The sequence below is a fragment of the Salvelinus alpinus genome, chromosome 15 (assembly GCF_045679555.1).
Source record: "Salvelinus alpinus chromosome 15, SLU_Salpinus.1, whole genome shotgun sequence".
NCBI lineage: Eukaryota > Metazoa > Chordata > Actinopteri > Salmoniformes > Salmonidae > Salvelinus > Salvelinus alpinus.
Window position 1 is genome coordinate 14,508,553 of NC_092100.1, and position 21,493 is coordinate 14,530,045.

The following is a 21,493-nucleotide window of genomic DNA, read 5'->3' on the forward strand; positions in this document are numbered from 1 at the left end:
TTCCATGCTGTCACAGTTACCAGCCCTTTCAAGCTTAACATCCTTATCATTTATCGCCCTCCAGGTTCCCTCGGAGAGTTCATCAATGAGCTTGATGCCTTGATAAGCTCCTTTCCTGAGGACGGCTCACCTCTCACAGTTCTGGGCGACTTTAACCTCCCCACGTCTACCTTTGACTCATTCCTCTCTGCCTCCTTCTTTCCACTCCTCTCCTCTTTTGACCTCACCCTCTCACCTTCCCCCCCTACTCACAAGGCAGGCAATACGCTCGACCTCATCTTTACTAGATGCTGTTCTTCCACTAACCTCATTGCAACTCCCCTCCAAGTCTCCGACCACTACCTTGTATCCTTTTCCCTCTCGCTCTCATCCAACACTTCCCACACTGCCCCTACTCGGATGGTATCGCGCCGTCCCAACCTTCGCTCTCTCTCCCCCGCTACCCTCTCCTCTTCCATCCTATCATCTCTTCCCTCTGCTCAAACCTTCTCCAACCTATCTCCTGATTCTGCCTCCTCAACCCTCCTCTCCTCCCTTTCTGCATCCTTTGATTCTCTATGTCCCCTATCCTCCAGGCCGGCTCGGTCCTCCCCTCCCGCTCCGTGGCTCGACGACTCATTGCGAGCTCACAGAACAGGGCTCCGGGCAGCCGAGCGGAAATGGAGGAAAACTCGCCTCCCTGCGGACCTGGCATCCTTTCACTCCCTCCTCTCTACATTTTCCTCTTCTGTCTCTGCTGCTAAAGCCACTTTCTACCACTCTAAATTCCAAGCATCTGCCTCTAACCCTAGGAAGCTCTTTGCCACCTTCTCCTCCCTCCTGAATCCTCCTCCCCCTCCTCCCCCCTCCTCCCTCTCTGCAGATGACTTCGTCAACCATTTTGAAAAGAAGGTCGACGACATCCGATCCTCGTTTGCTAAGTCAAACGACACCGCTGGTTCTGCTCACACTGCCCTACCCTGTGCTCTGACCTCTTTCTCCCCTCTCTCTCCAGATGAAATCTCGCGTCTTGTGACGGCCGGCCGCCCAACAACCTGCCCGCTTGACCCTATCCCCTCCTCTCTTCTCCAGACCATTTCCGGAGACCTTCTCCCTTACCTCACCTCGCTCATCAACTCATCCCTGACCGCTGGCTACGTCCCCTCCGTCTTCAAGAGAGCGAGAGTTGCACCCCTTCTGAAAAAACCTACACTCGATCCCTCCGATGTCAATAACTACAGACCAGTATCCCTTCTTTCTTTTCTCTCCAAAACTCTTGAACGTGCCGTCCTTGGCCAGCTCTCCCGCTATCTCTCTCAGAATGACCTTCTTGATCCAAATCAGTCAGGTTTCAAGACTAGTCATTCAACTGAGACTGCTCTTCTCTGTATCACGGAGGCGCTCCGCACTGCTAAAGCTAACTCTCTCTCCTCTGCTCTCATCCTTCTAGACCTATCGGCTGCCTTCGATACTGTGAACCATCAGATCCTCCTCTCCACCCTCTCCGAGTTGGGCATCTCCGGCGCGGCCCACGCTTGGATTGCGTCCTACCTGACAGGTCGCTCCTACCAGGTGGCGTGGCGAGAATCTGTCTCCTCACCACGTGCTCTCACCACTGGTGTCCCCCAGGGCTCTGTTCTAGGCCCTCTCCTATTCTCGCTATACACCAAGTCACTTGGCTCTGTCATAACCTCACATGGTCTCTCCTATCATTGCTATGCAGACGACACACAACTAATCTTCTCCTTTCCCCCTTCTGATGACCAGGTGGCGAATCGCATCTCTGCATGTCTGGCAGACATATCAGTGTGGATGACGGATCACCACCTCAAGCTGAACCTCGGCAAGACGGAGCTGCTCTTCCTCCCGGGGAAGGACTGCCCGTTCCATGATCTCGCCATCACGGTTGACAACTCCATTGTGTCCTCCTCCCAGAGCGCTAAGAACCTTGGCGTGATCCTGGACAACACCCTGTCGTTCTCAACTAACATCAAGGCGGTGGCCCGTTCCTGTAGGTTCATGCTCTACAACATCCGCAGAGTACGACCCTGCCTCACACAGGAAGCGGCGCAGGTCCTAATCCAGGCACTTGTCATCTCCCGTCTGGATTACTGCAACTCGCTGTTGGCTGGGCTCCCTGCCTGTGCCATTAAACCCCTACAACTCATCCAGAACGCCGCAGCCCGTCTGGTGTTCAACCTTCCCAAGTTCTCTCACGTCACCCCGCTCCTCCGCTCTCTCCACTGGCTTCCAGTTGAAGCTCGCATCCGCTACAAGACCATGGTGCTTGCCTACGGAGCTGTGAGGGGAACGGCACCTCAGTACCTCCAGGCTCTGATCAGGCCCTACACCCAAACAAGGGCACTGCGTTCATCCACCTCTGGCCTGCTCGCCTCCCTACCACTGAGGAAGTACAGTTCCTGCTCAGCCCAGTCAAAACTGTTCGCTGCTCTGGCCCCCCAATGGTGGAACAAACTCCCTCACGACGCCAGGACAGCGGAATCAATCACCACCTTCCGGAGACACCTGAAACCCCACCTCTTTAAGGAATACCTAGGATAGGATAAAGTAATCCTTCTCACCCCCCCCCCCCCTAAAAGATTTAGATGCACTATTGTAAAGTGGCTGTTCCACTGGATGTCATAAGGTGAATGCACCAATTTGTAAGTCGCTCTGGATAAGAGCGTCTGCTAAATGACTTAAATGTAAATGTAAATGTTAAAAGAAAGCCTATCATCTAACCATACCCCTAAGTATTTATATGCAGAGACCTTATTGATTTGAGTACCATCCAAGCTAGTGATTACAAACGTGGTTCTAACTGGGAGTTTAGACCTAGAAAAAAACATGACATTTGTTTTCTTAGCGTTTAAAACAAGTTTAAGCTGTAAAAGAGACCCCTGTAGTATCCTAAAATCAGACTCCAACTGCATTAAAGCTTGGTCCGCTGTTGGAGCAATAGAGTACATAACTGTGTCATCTGCATATAAATGGAATTTACAATATCTGACATCATCACCAATGTTGTTTATATAAAGTGAGAACAATAGTGGGCCAATTATTGAACCCTGAGGGACCCCTTTAAGTAACTGTAAGGGGTCAGACTTGACCCCATCGACCATGACGGCTTGAGTTCTATCTTTAAGATAGTCATAAAACCATCGGCAGGCATCAGTGCCCAGTCCTATAGATGACAGCTTACTCAAAAGGATAGCATGGTCTACAGTGTCAAAAGCTTTTGACAAATCTACAAACAACGCAGCACAGTGCTTTCTATCGTCTAAGGCATTTGCAATATCATTTACAACAAGCATAGTGGCCGATGTGGTACTGTGTTTAGATCTAAAACCAGATTGATTGGTACTAAGAATACTGTTAGCAGAAAGAAAAGATTGTAACTGTTTGTTGACTATAGATTCTAGAATCTTTACCAGACAAGGGTGCCTAGAGATGGGTCGATAGTTATCCAAATCACTACCGTCACCTCCCTTATGTAATGGCAGAACAAAAGCTGCTTTCCACACCTTAGGGATATTTCCTGTGCTTAATGTTAGATTAAAAATGTGTGTTACTGGACCAGCAAAAATAGGTGCAGCACACTTAAGTAAGTACGGGTCTAAATTGTCAGCGCCTAAGGATTTCTTAGTATCAATGGCACACAGGGCAATTAGAACCTCTGCTTCAGTTATTTTCTGGAAACTAAAAACAGGGTTACCATTTTTCAGAGTAACGGTTGAAAAGCAAGACGAAAAATCAACTAACTGGCCAGTACCACAAAGTCCACTTTTCCTTTCAAATAAAAAACCAGCAGAGATGAAATGCTTATTAAAAGCATCACAAATATCATTTTTTTCAGTTAGAATACAGAAGTCTGGGGTAATTTGCTTAGGAAGAGAAACAGCAGAATTCCCCCGTTTCAGTGAATTAACGGTTTTCCAGAATTTTGCAGGATCTCCTGCAGAATCTGTCATAGCATTAAGGAAGTAATTTGATTTTGCCTTTTTGACAGCTGCAGTACATTTATTTCTCAATTGCCTAAAAAACAGCCAATCAGCTGGAGTACCTGTTTTCCTCGCCAAGGCCCAGGCCCGATTCTTTTGCAGGAAAAGACCTGACAATTCAGGAGAGAACCAAGAACTGGTTCGGTTTCTTACTCTGTGATTCTTAAGCGGGGCATGTTTATCAGACATAGAGGTAACAATAGAAGAGAAAAAAGCAAGGGCTAAAACCGGGTCCAGAAAGCAGCAAGTGGATAAAAGCTCAGAGTGATATAAGTCAAGGATAAAAGCTTGCTGTGAGAAATGTTTATAATTTCTCTTAGAGATTATACAGGGATCAGAGTGTTTCAGCCTGGTATCTCTAATACAAGCAATAGGGCAGTGGTCACTGATATCATTTGCAAAAACCCCACTGGCTGTGTATTTATGGGGGGTATTTGTTAGAATAATGTCTAGTAGAGTGGATTTTACTGGGTTCTTAAAGTTGGGACGGGTTGGTTTAGTTATCAGCTGAGTTAGATTTAGCTCAGTACAAATGCCTTTTAATTTATCGGATACTGGTGAGAGCCAATCCAGGTTAAAATCTCCCAAAATCAGTAATTCAGAGTTTGCATAATTAGACAGTATATCAGATAATTTGCATAGAGTACAAGGAGGAGCTGAGGGGGGGCGATATACCCCTGCTAGAGTTAAATGAGCATTATTACCAAGTACCACGTTTAAAACTAGACATTCATATTGCTTTGAGACAGAGGTTGATATGGACACAGAAACATTTAAGCAGCATTTAACATAAATCGCAATACCACCACCTCTACCAACTCTATCAGTTCTATAAATATTGTATCCAATCAACTGAACATCTGAATCTGGCACAGAATCACACAGCCACGATTCAGATACAATCAGAACGTCAACATTTGATTGTGAGACCAAAATTTCAATAAAGTCCAACTTTTGGATCAGGCTTCTAGCATTCAAATGAATTATTCCAATACCATTGCTACGGGAATTCATATCAGATGGAGTATCCAAGGTAGCACCTGAAGCTGCACTAGATGAGCAATAAACCATTTTCGAGCTATTGACAGAGCTCAATTTTATGGGGACAAGATTACTACTAACAATACCTCTCTGCATGTGAGTAGTATTCGCAATACGGTGATTGGACAATAAACTAGGAATTGCAGAAGGGTTGTTAACTGTAGTTTGTTCCATATTTGCAATTGAGGAACTAATTAATGAAACTGGGAGAGGAGCATTGAACACAGTCTGATAGGGGAGCGTACAATCCCAAAAGTCAACCCCCGAGAATACACAACGTCAGGTATCAAAGGCTCTACATGAGGCAAGAGTAAGAGTAAGAGATAATGCACTGCTATTCCCCATATAATGCAGTGCTATTCCCCAAATAATGTACTGCTATTTCCTATGTAATGCACTACTATTCCCTATGTAATGCACTACTATTCCCTATGTAATGCACTACTATTCCCTATGTAATGCACTACTATTCCCTATGTAATGCACTACTATTCCCTATGTAATGCACTACTTTAGACCAAAGCACTATGGGCAATGGGCAAAAGTAGTTCACTATAGGCAATAGGGTGCCATTTAGGACTCACACTGTCAACAACCCCAGGTGGACATGGAGAACACAACTCAATATGCAGTAAATAAATATGAAGGTAGATCAGGGATATGAGGGTTAATCAGATCTGAGCCCTCTTATCAGGGACTGATTGAGACCTGGGACACCAGGGGTGTATTCATTAGGCACCAAACGGAAGAAAACGGGAGTGAAACAGGGAGGGACTACCATGACTTGTCCAATCAGAAACACTATTTTAGTTTCAAAACTTGACTACACTGGCTGTAGAGTGCTGCCTTGTAGCCTATAGGGACACGTCTCTGTGTATAGCTTGGGATTACATCCCATCACAGGCCTCGGTCAGAACCCCTCCACGTACAGTAGCCTAAATATGGACAAACAGCCTCCTGTCTTATTGCAGGATTTACGTCTTCATTTCCACAATGACATCCCATCAGGCACAACAGGGTTCAGATAATATTAAAAATAATTTCAAATGGCTTTATCTGTGCTCGATTGAGCTAGTCTGTCTTAACGGACCAATAGCATGGTCACAAAACAGAAAAACCCAGCCTAGAGCAAACGCTCAAACTATTGGAAAGATTGCGAATAGTATTTGAACCCAGGTCTGGAATCAGTATGCTGTGGCAGTTCCCCCAAGCGAGTCCTTTCCACTCTGGTCCTGATCTCAGATCAGTGTTTAGCCATCTGATTGAACAGAAGAAGTGGATGACTGGGGCAGGAAGGGAGGCAGGGGGGACTTAAGTCAGTCCGACCCACTGCTAATACAAGTCTACGTCCCAAAGGGGCACTCTATTCCCTATATATTGCACTACTTTTGACCAGGCTCTGGTACATATAGTGCACTATGTAACACGTACGGGTTAGACATGTAACACGTACGGGTTAGGCATGTAACACGCTAAGGGTTAGGCATGTAACACGTACGGGTTAGACATGTAACACGTACGGGTTAGGTATGTAACGCGTACGGGTTAGGCATGTAACACGCTAAGGGTTAGGCATGTAACACGTACGGGTTAGACATGTAACACGTACGGGTTAGACATGTAACACGTACGGGTTAGACATGTAACACGTACGGGTTAGGCATGTAACACGCTAAGGGTTAGGCATGTAACACGTACGGGTTAGACATGTAACACGTACGGGTTAGGTATGTAACGCGTACGGGTTAGGCATGTAACACACTATTTGTTAGGCATGTAACATGTACGGGTTAGGCATGTAACACGCACGGGTTCGGCATGTAACATGTACGGGTTAGGCATGTAACACGCACGGGTTCGGCATGTAACATGTACGGGTTAGGCACGTAACACGCACGGGTTCCGCATGTAACATGTACGGGTTAGGCACGTAACACGCTAATGGTTAGGCATGTAACACGCTAAGGGTTAGGCATGTAACACTCATGGGTTAGGCATGTAACACGCACGGGTTAGGCATGTAATGCTCGTACACGAACCAGCACACACACACACACACACACACACGTGTATCCAGAAAGTCCCCAATGACCAGTCACACACACACACCAGCTTGCAAACACATGCGCACACACACACGAGAGGCAAAGGTTGTTCACATAAGCTTCCACACACACACACACACGAGGAAACGGTGGTTCACATACAGTTGAAGTCGGAAGTTTACATACACCTTAGCCAAATACATTTAAACAGTTTTTCACAATTCCTGACATTTAATCCTAGTAAAAATTCCCTGTCTTAGGTCAGTTAGGATCACCAGTTAATTTTAAGAATGTGAAATGTCAGAATAATAGTAGAGAGAATGATTTAATTCAGCTTTTATTTCTTTCATCACATTCCCAGTGGGTCAGAAGTTTACATACACTCAATTAGTATTTGGTAGCATTGCCTTTAAATTGTTTAACTTGGGTCAAACGTTTTGGGTAGCCTTCCACAAGCTTCCCACAATAAGTTGGGTGAATTTTGGCCCATTCCTCCTGATAGAGCTGGTGTAACTGAGTCAGGTTTGTAGACATCCTTGCTCGCACACGCTTTTTCAGGTCTGCCCACAAATGTTCTATAGAATTGAGGTCAGGGCTTTGTGATGGCCACTCCAATAACTTGACTTTGCTGTCCTTAAGCTATTTTGCCACAACTTTGGAAGTATGCTTGGGGTCACTGTCCATTTGGAAGACCCATCTGTGACCAAGCTTTAACTTCCTGACTGATGTCTTGAGATGTTGATTCAATATATCCACATAATTTTTCTACCTCATGATGCCATCTATTTTGTGAAGTGCACCAGTCCCTCCTGCAGCAAAGCACCCCCACAACATGATGCTGCCACCCCGTGCTTCATGGTTGGGATGGTGTTCTTCGGCTTGCAAGCCTCCCCCTTTTTCCTCCAAACATAACGATGGTCATTATGGCCAAACAGTTCTATTGTTGTTTCATCAGACCAGAGGGCATTTCTCCAAAAAGTACGATCTTTGTCCCCATCTGCAGTTGCAAACCGTAGTCTGGCTTTTTTATGGCGGTTTTGGAGTAGCGGCTTCTTCCTTGCTGTGCGGCCTTTCAGGTTATGTTGATATAGGACTGGTTTTACTGTGGATATAGACACTTTTGTACCTGTTTCCTCCAGCATCTTCACAAGGTTGTTCTGGGATTGATTTGCACTTTTCATCTCTAGTAGACAGAACGCATCTCCTTCCTGAGCGGTATGACGGCTGCGTGGTCCCATGGTGTTAATACTTGTCTGATTTCTTTTGATTTTCCCATGATTTTCCCAAGCGAAGAGGCACTTTGAAGGTAGGCCTTCAAATACATCCACAGGTACACCTCCAATTGATGTCAATTAGCCTATCAAAAGCTTCTAAAGCCATGACATCATTTTCTGTAATTTTCCAAGCTGTTTCAAGGCACAGTCAACTTAGTGTATGTAAACTTCTGACCCACTGGAATTGTGACACAGTGAATTATAAGTGAAATAATCTGTCTGTAAACAATTGTGGGAAAAATTACTTGTCATGCACAAAGTAGATGTCCTAACCGACTTGCCAAAACTATGGTTTGTTAACAGAAATGTGTGGAGTGGTTGAAAAACGAGTTTTAATGACTCCAACCTTCCGACTTCAACTGTAAGCTTCCACACACACACACGAGAGGAAACGGTGGTTCACACGAGAGGAAACGGTGGTTCACATAAGCTTCCACACACACACACACACACGAGAGGAAACGGTGGTTCACATAAGCTTCCACACACACACACACACACACACACACACACACACACACACACACACACACGAGAGGAAACAGTGGTTCACATAAGCTTCCACACACACACACACACACACGAGAGGAAACAGTGGTTCACATAAGCTTCCACACACACACACACACACACACGAGAGGAAACGGTGGTTCACATAAGCTTCCACACACACACACGTGAGCCAAAAGCATCAGCAATATTTATATTCCGCTCCATCGTCGCACGTCTTTACTCTCATTTCCATTTCAAAGCTTTTGATCTAACATGTAAAGAAGTAAAACCCCCATCACATCTGAACGACCGCCTATCAGCCAAAATAGAAAAGCGTGTGTGTCAGGCAAAGTAACAAAGCTTGAAAAAGTGTCATAATGTACCAGCCATTCCTAACAAGTCCATTTCAACCACTGCTCTTAAATGGACTGAGTTTAAGTAGCATTGATTGTGTCAGAGGTAAGTCCAACGGTGACCTCATCAGACCTTAAGTTGTCAGAAGGAAAAGCTTTTATGGACGGTGTTTGTGTCGTCCAGTGTGTGTGTGGTATTTGTGCGTCCGGTGTGTGTGTGTGGTGTGGAAGGAAATGTTGAAAGAGGAAAACCCACGGGCCCACTGGACAGACAGACACTAGTCACCCACTTTAATAGTTTAGCAGAGGAAAACCCACGGGCCCACTGGACAGACAGACACTAGTCACCCACTTTAATAGTTTAGCAGAGGAAAACCCACGGGCCCACTGGACAGACAGACGCTAGTCACCCACTTTAATAGTTTAGCAGAGGAAAACACACGGGCCCACTGGACAGACAGACGCTAGTCACCCACTTTAATAGTTTAGCAGAGGAAAACCCACGGGCCCACTGGACAGACAGACGCTAGTCACCCACTTTAATAGTTTAGCAGAGGAAAACCCACGGGCCCACTGGACAGACAGACGCTAGTCACCCACTTTAATAGTTTAGCAGAGGAAAACCCACGGGCCCACTGGACAGACAGACGCTAGTCACCCACTTTAAAAGCTTAGCAGAGGAAAACCCACGGGCCCACTGGACAGACAGACGCTAGTCACCCACTTTAATAGTTTAGCAGAGGAAAACACACGGGCCCACTGGACAGACAGACGCTAGTCACCCACTTTAAAAGCTTAGCAGAGGAAAACCCACGGGCCCACTGGACAGACAGACACTAGTCACCCACTTTAATAGTTTAGCAGAGGAAAACACACGGGCCCACTGGACAGACAGACGCTAGTCACCCACTTTAATAGTTTAGCAGAGGATAACCCACGGGCCCACTGGACAGACAGACGCTAGTCACCCACTTTAATAGTTTAGCAGAGGAAAACCCACGGGCCCACTGGACAGACAGACGCTAGTCACCCACTTTAATAGTTAAGCAGAGGAAAACCCACGGGCCCACTGGACAGACAGACGCTAGTCACCCACTTTAATAGTTTAGCAGAGGAAAACACACGGGCCCACTGGACAGACAGACGCTAGTCACCCACTTTAAAAGCTTAGCAGAGGAAAACCCACGGGCCCACTGGACAGACAGACACTAGTCACCCACTTTAATAGTTTAGCAGAGGAAAACACACGGGCCCACTGGACAGACAGACGCTAGTCACCCACTTTAAAAGCTTAGCAGAGGAAAACACACGGGCCCACTGGACAGACAGACGCTAGTCACCCACTTTAATAGTTAAGCAGAGGAAAACCCACGGGCCCACTGGACAGACAGACGCTAGTCACCCACTTTAATAGTTTAGCAGAGGAAAACCCACGGGGCCACTGGACAGACAGACGCTAGTCACCCACTTTAATAGTTTAGCAGAGGAAAACCCACGGGCCCACTGGACAGACAGACGCTAGTCACCCACTTTAATAGTTTAGCAGAGGAAAACCCACGGGGCCACTGGACAGACAGACGCTAGTCACCCACTTTAATAGTTTAGCAGAGGATAACCCACGGGCCCACTGGACAGACAGACGCTAGTCACCCACTTTAATAGTTTAGCAGAGGAAAACCCACGGGCCCACTGGACAGACAGACACTAGTCACCCACTTTAATAGTTAAGCAGAGGAAAACCCACGGGCCCACTGGACAGACAGACGCTAGTCACCCACTTTAAAAGCTTAGCAGAGGAAAACACACGGGCCCACTGGACAGACAGACGCTAGTCACCCACTTTAATAGTTTAGCAGAGGAAAACACACGGGCCCACTGGACAGACAGACGCTAGTCACCCACTTTAATAGTTTAGCAGAGGAAAACCCACGGGCCCACTGGACAGACAGACGCTAGTCACCCACTTTAATAGTTTAGCAGAGGAAAACCACGGGCCCACTGGACAGACAGACGCTAGTCACCCACTTTAATAGTTTAGCAGAGGAAAACCCACGGGCCCACTGGACAGACAGACGCTAGTCACCCACTTTAATAGTTTAGCAGAGGATAACCCACGGGCCCACTGGACAGACAGACGCTAGTCACCCACTTTAATAGTTTAGCAGAGGAAAACCACGGGCCCACTGGACAGACAGACGCTAGTCACCCACTTTAATAGTTTAGCAGAGGAAAACCACGGGCCCACTGGACAGACAGACGCTAGTCACCCACTTTAAAAGCTTAGCAGAGGAAAACCACAGGCCCACTGGACAGACAGACGCTAGTCACCCACTTTAATAGTTTAGCAGAGGAAAACCACGGGCCCACTGGACAGACAGACGCTAGTCACCCACTTTAATAGTTTAGCAGAGGAAAACCACGGGCCCACTGGACAGACAGACGCTAGTCACCCACTTTAATAGTTTAGCAGAGGAAAACCATGGGCCCACTAAACAGACAGACGCTAGTCACCCACTTTAAAAGCTTAGCAGAGGAAAACCACAGGCCCACTGGACAGACAGACGCTAGTCACCCACTTTAATAGTTTAGCAGAGGAAAACCACGGGCCCACTGGACAGACAGAAGCTAGTCACCCACTATAAAAGCTTAGCAGTAGTGAAGAGTGAGAAAGTAAACCTCTATTCTCTACTGGCCCCACTTTAAATAGCTTGACTGACTTTCTTGGTTGTTGGGAAATCGATTTTAGTAAAGGGCATTCTATGGCGGAATGACCCAATAATAATTATAAACTGGGTAGTTCAAGCCCAGCGTTGCGTCGTGCGTAAGAACAGCCCTTATCGGTGTTCTATTGGCCATATACCACACCCCCCCCCTGCCTTATTGCGCGAGTATAGATTGGGTTTGTGGAGTGCTTTTACACCAGGGACTCAAAGCGCTTCGACCTTGTTTGGGTGGCAGAACTCTAGTCTGGAATTGAACGGATATGCTCCGCTGCACCATTCTTGCACGAATCCAGGCTGGTGGGACCTGGCCAATAGAGTAGAGCTCAGAGCCAGACATGGACAGTAGGCTGACTTTCATTTAAAGGGATTGTTCACCCAAAAGTTGAGATGTTGAGCTAACTGAAGGTACAGGAGACACTCAAGTAATTCTGTTGTTGAGGTGAGCTATCCCTTTAAGGCCTATATACACACAGCAAGACAGTGTTTTCACTGGCAGTCATTAATGAGAAGATCCACGCACAAGTCAACAGAATTTCAACATGCTTATGAGGCGTGAATGAGACGAGGGAAAAGGAGGATGTACCCAACAACACAGTTTCCGATTGGTCAAGAGAATAGAGACTGACCTTTGACTCCCTCCAGCTCTTCGTCCTGGTCCTCTGTCAGCTGACCGGGTGGCCGGTAGGGCGGTGGGAGTCTCATCGGGGGAGGGGCACCTCCTACTTCTGCTTTCTGCAGAGGGGAAACCAAAGATATGACGTGTAGGTCAGAAAGTGGGCAACTCTGGACCTGCAGCACTCCGGGATCAACGCTGTCCATCCCTGACACAGCCTAAAGTGGCTTCCTTCCTCTCCCACCATTCACCTGCACCAGGAACTGGACAGTCTAACTCTCTGCAAGAGGAAGTGTTCACCCAAGAGAAGATGTGACCCTGTCCTTGGAAACGTCATAAAGAGAAGCCTTGGAGAGAAAAAAAGATGAGAGAAAAGAGAGAGCGCCTTCGGGAGGGGTAGTAGATGACAGGGAAAAGGATGAGGGCCTCCAGGAGGGGTAGTAGATGACAGGGAAAAGGATGAGGGCCTCCAGGAGGGGTAGTAGATGACAGGGAAAAGGATGAGGGCCTCCAGGAGGGGTAGTAGATGACAGGGGGAGGGATGAGGGCCTCCAGGAGGGGTAGTAGATGACAGGGGAAAGGATGAGGGCCTCCAGGAGGGGTAGTAGATGACAGGGGGAGGGATGAGGGCCTCCAGGAGGGGTATTAGATGACAGGGAAAAGGATGAGGGCCTCCAGGAGGGGTAGTACATGACAGGAGAAAGGATGAGGGCCTCCAGGAGGGGTAGTAGATGACAGGGGGAGGGATGAGGGCCTCCAGGAGGGGTAGTAGATGACAGGGGAAAGGATGAGGGCCTCCAGGAGGGGTAGTAGATGACAGGGGGAGGGATGAGGGCCTCCAGGAGGGGTATTAGATGACAGGGAAAAGGATGAGGGCCTCCAGGAGGGGTAGTACATGACAGGAGAAAGGATGAGGGCCTCCAGGAGGGGTAGTAGATGACAGGGGGAGGGATGAGGGCCTCCAGGAGGGGTAGTAGATGACAGGGGAAAGGATGAGGGTCTCCAGGAGGGGTAGTAGATGACAGGGGGAGGGGTGAGGGCCTCCAGGAGGGGTAGTAGATGACAGGGGAAAGGATGAGGGCCTCCAGGAGGGGTAGTACATGACAGGAGAAAGGATGAGGGCCTCCAGGAGGGGTAGTAGATGACAGTGGGAGGGATGAGGGCCTCCAGGAGGGGTAGTAGATGACAGGGGAAAGGATGAGGGCCTCCAGGAGGGGTAGTAGATGACAGGGGAAAGGATGAGGGCCTCCAGGAGGGGTAGTAGATGACAGGGGAAAGAATGAGGGCCTCCAGGAGGGGTAGTAGATGACAGGGGAAAGGATGAGGGCCTCCAGGAGGGGTAGTAGATGACAGAGGAAAGGATGAGGGCCTCCAGGAGGGGTAGTAGATGACAGGGGAAAGGATAAGGGCCTCCAGGAGGGGTAGTAGATGACAGGGGAAAGGCTGAGGGCCTCCAGGAGGGGTAGTAGATGACAGGGGAAAGGCTGAGGGCCTCCAGGAGGGGTAGTAGATGACAGGAGAAAGGATGAAGTGTGGTGTGTTTGGTGCCAGGCAGCACTACAGCACCTCTCTATTCAACTAAAGCAGTTGGGAAATGTAACTGTGCAGTACATGAATGGGCTCCTTGTCTGCATTCTCAGACCTCTAAATGGGGTCTATTCCTCAACGTTCCCTAATGTCACTTCCCCATCCATCTAATGCACTTTACATATCCAACATTATCCAAAGGCAGATATATACAGTAGTATCCAGTTCAACCCGAGACATATGATCTCAATGTAATTAAACCGGCTAATTAATTGTGCTTAACAGCCCTCCATCCTCCAGAGTTGGACGTGATGCTAATAGATCTGGGTCTATTAAGCCAAATGATTAAGGTTAATTGCAGACTGACTGTTCTAATCAAGCTAGGCTCACTAAGGCACTTTTAGAGTGATGATATTCCTTTCTCCCTCCCTCCTTCCGTCCTGGTAACTTAAAAGGAAATACAAGGTAATAAACATTCGGGCTGTCAATGACTAAAAGAAATGTGGGTTGACCAAGAGTCGTCTGTTTTTGCGACCAATCGATTGGTCAACATTTTTAAACATGTATTTTTCCATATATTAGACACATCCTATTTGTTTCAACCAAATCAACTATATGAAGCAACATCTCAAGACATCAGTCAGGAAGTTAAAGCTTGGTCGCAAATGCGTCTTCCAAATTAACAATGACCCCAAGCATACTACCGAAGTTGTAGCAAAATGGCTTAAGGACAACAAAGTCAAAGTATTGGAGTGGCCATCACAAAGCCCCGACCTCAATCCTATAGAACATTTGTGGGCAGAACTGTAAAAGCGTGTGCGAGCAAGGAGGCCTACAAACCTGACTCAGTTACACCAGCTCTGTCAGGAGGAATGGGCCAAAATTCACAGAACTTATTGTGAGAAGCTTGTGGAAGGCTACCCGGAACGTTTGACCCAAGTTAAACAAATGAAAGGCAATGCTACCAAATACTAATTGAGTGTATGTAAACTTCTGACCCACTGGGAATGTGATGAAAGAAATAAAAGCTGAAATAAATTATTCTCTCTACTATTATTCTGACATTTCACATTCTTAAAATAAAGTGGTGATCCTAACTAACCTAAAACAGGGAATTTTTACTAGGATTAAATGTCAGGAATTGCGAAAAACTGAGTTTAAATGTATTTGCTAAGATGTATGTAAACTTCCGACTTCAACTGTAGCTTACATGCAGCACTTCGTTAATTTTATCCATTCAGTTATTGTTTTCTTGCACAAACCACGAGTAACACCTGTCAAACTCAGACATATCTCTCAAAACACAGGGATGTCGATTCACACGGGACTAGTATGATCAGAGGACCTTGGAGTTCAGAAGGTTATTCTGACTGGAATTTAAAAAAATTACTGACATTGAATTTTCGGACGGGACTCAAATTACAGATGTGGTGTTTTGTGATTGTGTGCATAATTACATTACCCGACCTCTCCCAGTAAACTAATAGGTTATGTCATGACTGTCCTGTGAGGATCCAGATGGGTCGGATCAGCTTTGCAGTGGATGACTAGTAGAGGGGGGAGTGGAGCTGGTGGGGGGTTGACATTTCACACCCTGTTGTAAATCAGGGATTAGAACTTTCAGTTAACTCCCTCTCCAAATTCAAACAAAAATATGCATTTGTTTCACAGACGTTTCCTGCCGAAACTCTAACACGTTCTAAAGCAAATACTGGAACAATATTTCTAAAATAGAACGTGGGGAATGGTCAAAGGTGATCTACAGAATAATAATGTCATTTGGGTTGTTATTTTGGGGTGTCATTAAAAATGTTATAAAGGAAATACTGTAACTTGAAAAGTATACACACTATGTGTGAAGTGTCCATCCTCTACGTTGTGTATGAAATATGACAGACGCTGAGTGTTTTTGTTAAGAAAGGGATGTGATCTTATAAACTATAAGAGGAAATTGTTTCTATAACTTTGTACAAGTGAGTAGTCACCGCTCCTTTGAGAGAGCGTGTCAGCATGACGAACTGCCCCTTTTGAAGAACTGTAGAAAATGAGGGGTTAAGAATTAACATATCAGACCAGAGAGGCGTGTAGCTGCAGCTCACGTCCAAAGTAGTTTGAACTCTGAAATCTCAACACGAGGTAGAGACGATAACATCACCTCCCGGAAAATCACTGGTACGGCTGATTAGCTGTCCTAAGTAAAGTATCTAGAAAAGCAAAATTAAGTGGGACCCCTCTACTACTCTTCTGAAATCACCATGGTACGCTACTCTCATCAACCAATGGGAACCATCGACACGGCTGGCCAGCCTGTCTTCAAAGAGGCAGCTTCAGGAGAGAATGGAAGGGAAATCAACTCTGTAGTTCTGATCAGGACTACACAGCGAACCAAGGCATTTACACATAAATACATTCATGATTTCTTACTCCAAACGGGCGGCGGTCTGTGTGCAAAGTACATGATTACTGTGAGAGTAGTTTCTAAAATGTACCAACGATATGTGTCTCTTTCTCTGTCTCTCTCTCCATCTCTATTGTGTCAGTCTGCTAGGGACCTGTTTCTACTGTATTAAGTGTGTATGTTAATTTTTTATTTTATTTTTATTTTTATTTCACCTTTATTTAACCAGGTAGGCTAGTTGAGAACAAGTTCTCATTTGCAACTGCGACCTGGCCAAGATAAAGCATAGCAGTGTGAACAGACAACACAGAGTTACACATGGAGTAAACAATAAACAAGTCAATAACATGGTAGAAAAAAAGAGAATCTATATACAATGTGTGCAAAAGGCATGAGGTAGGCAATAAATCGAATAATTACAATTTAGCAGATTAACACTGGAGTGATAAATCATCAGATGATCATGTGCAAGAAGAGATACTGGTGTGCAAAAGAGCAGAAAAGTAAATAAATAAAAGCAGTATGGGGGGTGAGGTAGGTAAATTGGGTGGGTAGTTTACAGATGGACTATGTACAGCTGCAGCGATCGGTTAGCTGCTCGGATAGCAGATTTTTAAAGTTGTTGAGGGAGATAAAAGTCTCCAACTTCAGAGATTTTTGCAATTCGTTCCAGTCGCAGGCAGCAGAGAACTGGAAGGAAAGGCGTCCAAATGAGGTTTTAGCTTTAGGGATGATCAGTGAGATACACCTGCTGGAGCGCGTGCTGCGGGTGGGTGTAGCCATCGTGACCAGTGAACTGAGATAAGGCGGCACTTTACCTAGCATAGCCTTGTAGATGACCTGGAGCCAGTGGGTCTGACGACGAACATGTAGCGAGGGCCAGCCGACTAGGGCATACAGGTCGCAGTGGTGGGTCGTATAAGGTGCTTTAGTAACAAAACGAATGGCACTGTGATAAACTGCATCCAGTTTGCTGAGTAGAGTGTTGGAAGCTATTTTGTAGATGACATCGCCGAAGTCGAGGATCGGTAGGATAGTCAGTTTTACTAGGGTAAGTTTGGCGGCGTGAGTGAAGGAGGCTTTGTTGCGGAATAGAAAGCCGATTCTTGATTTGATTTTGGATTGGAGATGTTTGATATGAGTCTGGAAGGAGAGTTTGCAGTCTAGCCAGACACCTAGGTACTTATAGATGTCCACATATTCTAGGTCGGAACCGTCCAGGGTGGTGATGCTAGTCGGGCGTGCGGGTGCAGGCAGCGAACGGTTGAAAAGCATGCATTTGGTTTTACTAGCGTTTAAGAGCAGTTGGAGGCCACGGAAGGAGTGTTGTATGGCATTGAAGCTCGTTTGGAGGTTAGATAGCACAGTGTCCAAGGAAGGGCCGGAAGTATATAGAATGGTGTCGTCTGCGTAGAGGTGGATCAGGGAATCGCCCGCAGCAAGAGCAACATCATTGATGTATACAGAGAAAAGAGTCGGCCCGAGAATTGAACCCTGTGGTACCCCCATAGAGACTGCCAGAGGACCGGACAACATGCCCTCCGATTTGACACACTGAACTCTGTCTGCAAAGTAGTTGGTGAACCAGGCAAGGCAGTCATTAGAAAAACCGAGGCTACTGAGTCTGCCGATAAGAATATGGTGATTGACAGAGTCGAAAGCCTTGGCCAGGTCGATGAAGACGGCTGCACAGTAATGTCTTTTATCGATGGCGGTTATGATATCGTTTAGTACCTTGAGCGTGGCTGAGGTGCACCCGTGACCGGCTCGGAAACCGGATTGCACAGCGGAGAAGGTACGGTGGGATTCGAGATGGTCAGTGATCTGTTTGTTGACTTGGCTTTCGAAGACCTTAGATAGGCAGGGCAGGATGGATATAGGTCTGTAACAGTTTGGGTCCAGGGTGTCTCCCCCTTTGAAGAGGGGGATGACCGCGGCAGCTTTCCAATCCTTGGGGATCTCAGATGATACGAAGGAGAGGTTGAACAGGCTGGTAATAGGGGGTGCGACAATGGCGGCGGACAGTTTCAGAAATAGGGGGTCCAGATTGTCAAGCCCAGCTGATTTGTATGGGTCCAGGTTTTCCAGCTCTTTCAGAACATCTGCTATCTGGATTTGGGTAAAGGAGAAGCTGGGGAGGCTTGGGCGAGTAGCAGCGGGGGGGGCGGGGCTGTTGGCCAAGGTTGGAGTCGCCAGGAGGAAGGCATGGCCAGCCATTGAGAAATGCTTGTTGAAGTCTTCGATTATCACGGATTTATCGGTGGTGACCGTGTTACCTAGCCTCAGTGCAGTGGGCAGCTGGGAGGAGGTGCTCTTGTTCTCCATGGACTTTACAGTATCCCAGAACTTTTTGGAGTTAGAGCTACAGGATGCGAATTTCTGCTTGAAAAAGCTGGCCTTTGCTTTCCTGACTGACTGCGTGTATTGGTTCCTGACTTCCCTGAACAGTTGCATATCGCGGGGGCTCTTCGATGCTATTGCAGTTCGCCACAGGATGTTTTTGTGCTGGTCGAGGGCAGTCAGGTCTGGAGTGAACCAAGGGCTATATCTGTTCTTGGTTCTGCATTTTTTGAACGGAGCATGCTTGTCTAATATGGTGAGGAAGTAACATTTAAAGAATGACCAGGCATCCTCAACTGACGGGATGAGGTCAATATCCTTCCAGGGTACCCGGGCCAGGTCGATTAGAAAGGCCTGCTCGCAGAAGTGTTTTAGGGAGCGTTTGACAGTGATGAGGGGTGGTCGTTTGACCGCGGACCCGTGGCGGATACAGGCAATGAGGCAGTGATCGCTGAGATCTTGATTGAAGACAGCAGAGGTGTATTTGGAGGGCAGGTTGGTCAGGATAATGTCTATTAGGGTGCCCATGTTTACGGATTTAGGGTTGTACCTGGTGGGTTCCTTGATGATTTGTGTGAGATTGAGGGCATCAAGCTTGGATTGTAGGACTGCCGGGGTGTTAAGCATATCCCAGTTTAGGTCACCTAACAGAACAAACTCTGAAGCTAGATGGGGAGCGATCAATTCACAGATGGTGTCCAGGGCACAGCTGGGAGCTGAGGGGGGTCGGTAGCAGGCGGCAACAGTGAGAGACTTATTTCTGGAGAGATTAATTTTTAAAATTAGAAGTTCGAACTGTTTGGGCATAGACCTGGAAAGTATGACAGAACTTTGCAGGCTATCTCTGCAGTAGATTGCAACTCCTCCCCCTTTGGCAGTTCTATCTTGACGGAAAGTGTTATAGTTGGGTATGGAAATCTCAGAATTTTTGGTGGCCTTCCTAAGCCAGGATTCGGACACGGCAAGGACATCAGGATTGGCAGAGTGTGCTAAAGCGGTGAGTAAGGCAAACTTAGGGAGGAGGCTTCTGATGTTGACATGCATGAGGCCAAGGCTTTTTCGATCACAGAAGTCAACAAATGAGGGTGACTGGGGACATGCAGGGCCTGGGTTTACCTCCACATCACCCGAGGAACAGAGGAGTAGTAGGATGAGGGTGCGGCTAAAGGCTATCAAAACTGGTCGCCTAGAGCGTTGGGGACAAAGAATAAAAGGAGCAGATTTATGGGCGTGGTAGAATAGATTCTGGGCATAATGTGCAGACAGGGGTATGGAGGGGCGCGGGTACAGCGGAGGCAAGCCCAGGCACTGGGTGATGATAAGAGAGGTTGTATCTCTGGACATGCTGGTCTCAATGGGTGAGGTCACCGCATGTGTGGGGGGTGGGACAAAGGGGGTATCAGAGGTACGGAGAGTGGAACTACAGGGTCCATTGCAAACCAAAACAATGATAATGAAAACTAGCCTGAACAACAGTATACAAGGCATATTGATATTTGAGAGAGACATACAATAAGGCATAAAGTGATTGCAGGTCTTGATTGGGAGAGCTAGCTAAAACAACAGGTAAGATAACAGCAGCAATAACAGGGTGCTAGTCTAACACAGCAACAACAGGTAAAAATGGCGACGCCTAGGCAGAGAGGGTCGGATTAACTACACACAGATCCTGAGTTAAAGCACAGAGCCGACAGATAAAACACAAATAAACAGAATGGAGTACCGTGAATTAATGGACAGTCAAGCATGCATCAGCTATGTAGCCAAGTGATCATAGTGTCCAGGGGGCAGCCGTAGATGGAGCAGGGAGGCCTCCACTAAGCTAGCACGCGGCGTTTAAAGTTAGTAGCCCGGGGGGTGGTCTGCTCAGACGGAGGGGGTCTGCTCAGACGTGGTCGTGTCGACAGAGAATCCAGAGAATCCAAGCCGAATGGCGAAAGAGAGGTTGTGAATTGTAGAATTGTGTTTGCTAACTGGTGCTAGCTTCGTGGCAGTGGCGCTAACTGCGCTAGCGGCAAGCTAGCTGTGAGGATCAGAAGTAGTGGCTCAGGGATTACGGCAGGAATCCGGCGTTGTTGTCGAGAGACAGTCCGATGCTGGTAAATTGGTGAGTAATATCCAGGCTAATAACAGGGCTGGTGTCTGTGCAGAAGGTAAAAGCTACTAGCAGCGGCAAAAAAATGGCTAAATTAGCTTGTAGCTGATTTAGACCAGTTGTGATGGATTGGCAGGGCTCTGTGTCGGCAAAAAAAAGGTCCAGTCCAATTGGCAAAAGAGGTATTGTAGCCCAAGAATTCGCTGGTAGACCTCTTCGGCTAGCCGGCAGATGGGCCTAGCTCGAGGCTAGCTCAAGGCTAACTGGTGCTTGCTTCGGGACAGAGGTGTTAGCCAGTAGTAGCCACTCGGTTGCAGCTAGCTAGCTGTGATAATACGGTGTAATTGTCCAGAGCTTGCGTCAGGAATCCGGTGATGTGGTAGAGAAAAAGCAGTCCTATATGCTCTGGGTTGATATCGCGCTTGCAGACTGGCAGGTATTGGCCCGGTATTGAAGCTGGCTGTGTCCGAGTTAAGGGCGAAGACCGCAGCAGTGGCTAACTGACTACTAGCTAGTTATCTGGCTAGCTTCTGATTGGGGTTACGGTTCTAAAGTATAAAAAAAAATAGCAGGTCCGTACCACATTGGGTGAGGCGGAATGTAGGAATGTAT

The 21,493-nt window shown here is 47.1% G+C and overlaps 1 protein-coding gene across 1 annotated transcript in view; it reads right to left on the reverse strand.

Moving 5' to 3' along the window:
• LOC139539529 (inaD-like protein) overlaps positions 1 to 21,493 on the reverse strand; it is a 269,424-nt gene that overhangs the window by 149,233 nt on the left and 98,698 nt on the right. Inside the window, exon 24 of the mRNA XM_071342573.1 lies at positions 12,535 to 12,640. Within this exon, the coding sequence (XP_071198674.1) occupies positions 12,535 to 12,640 (106 nt within the window). The remainder of the gene's footprint in view (positions 1 to 12,534; positions 12,641 to 21,493) is intronic.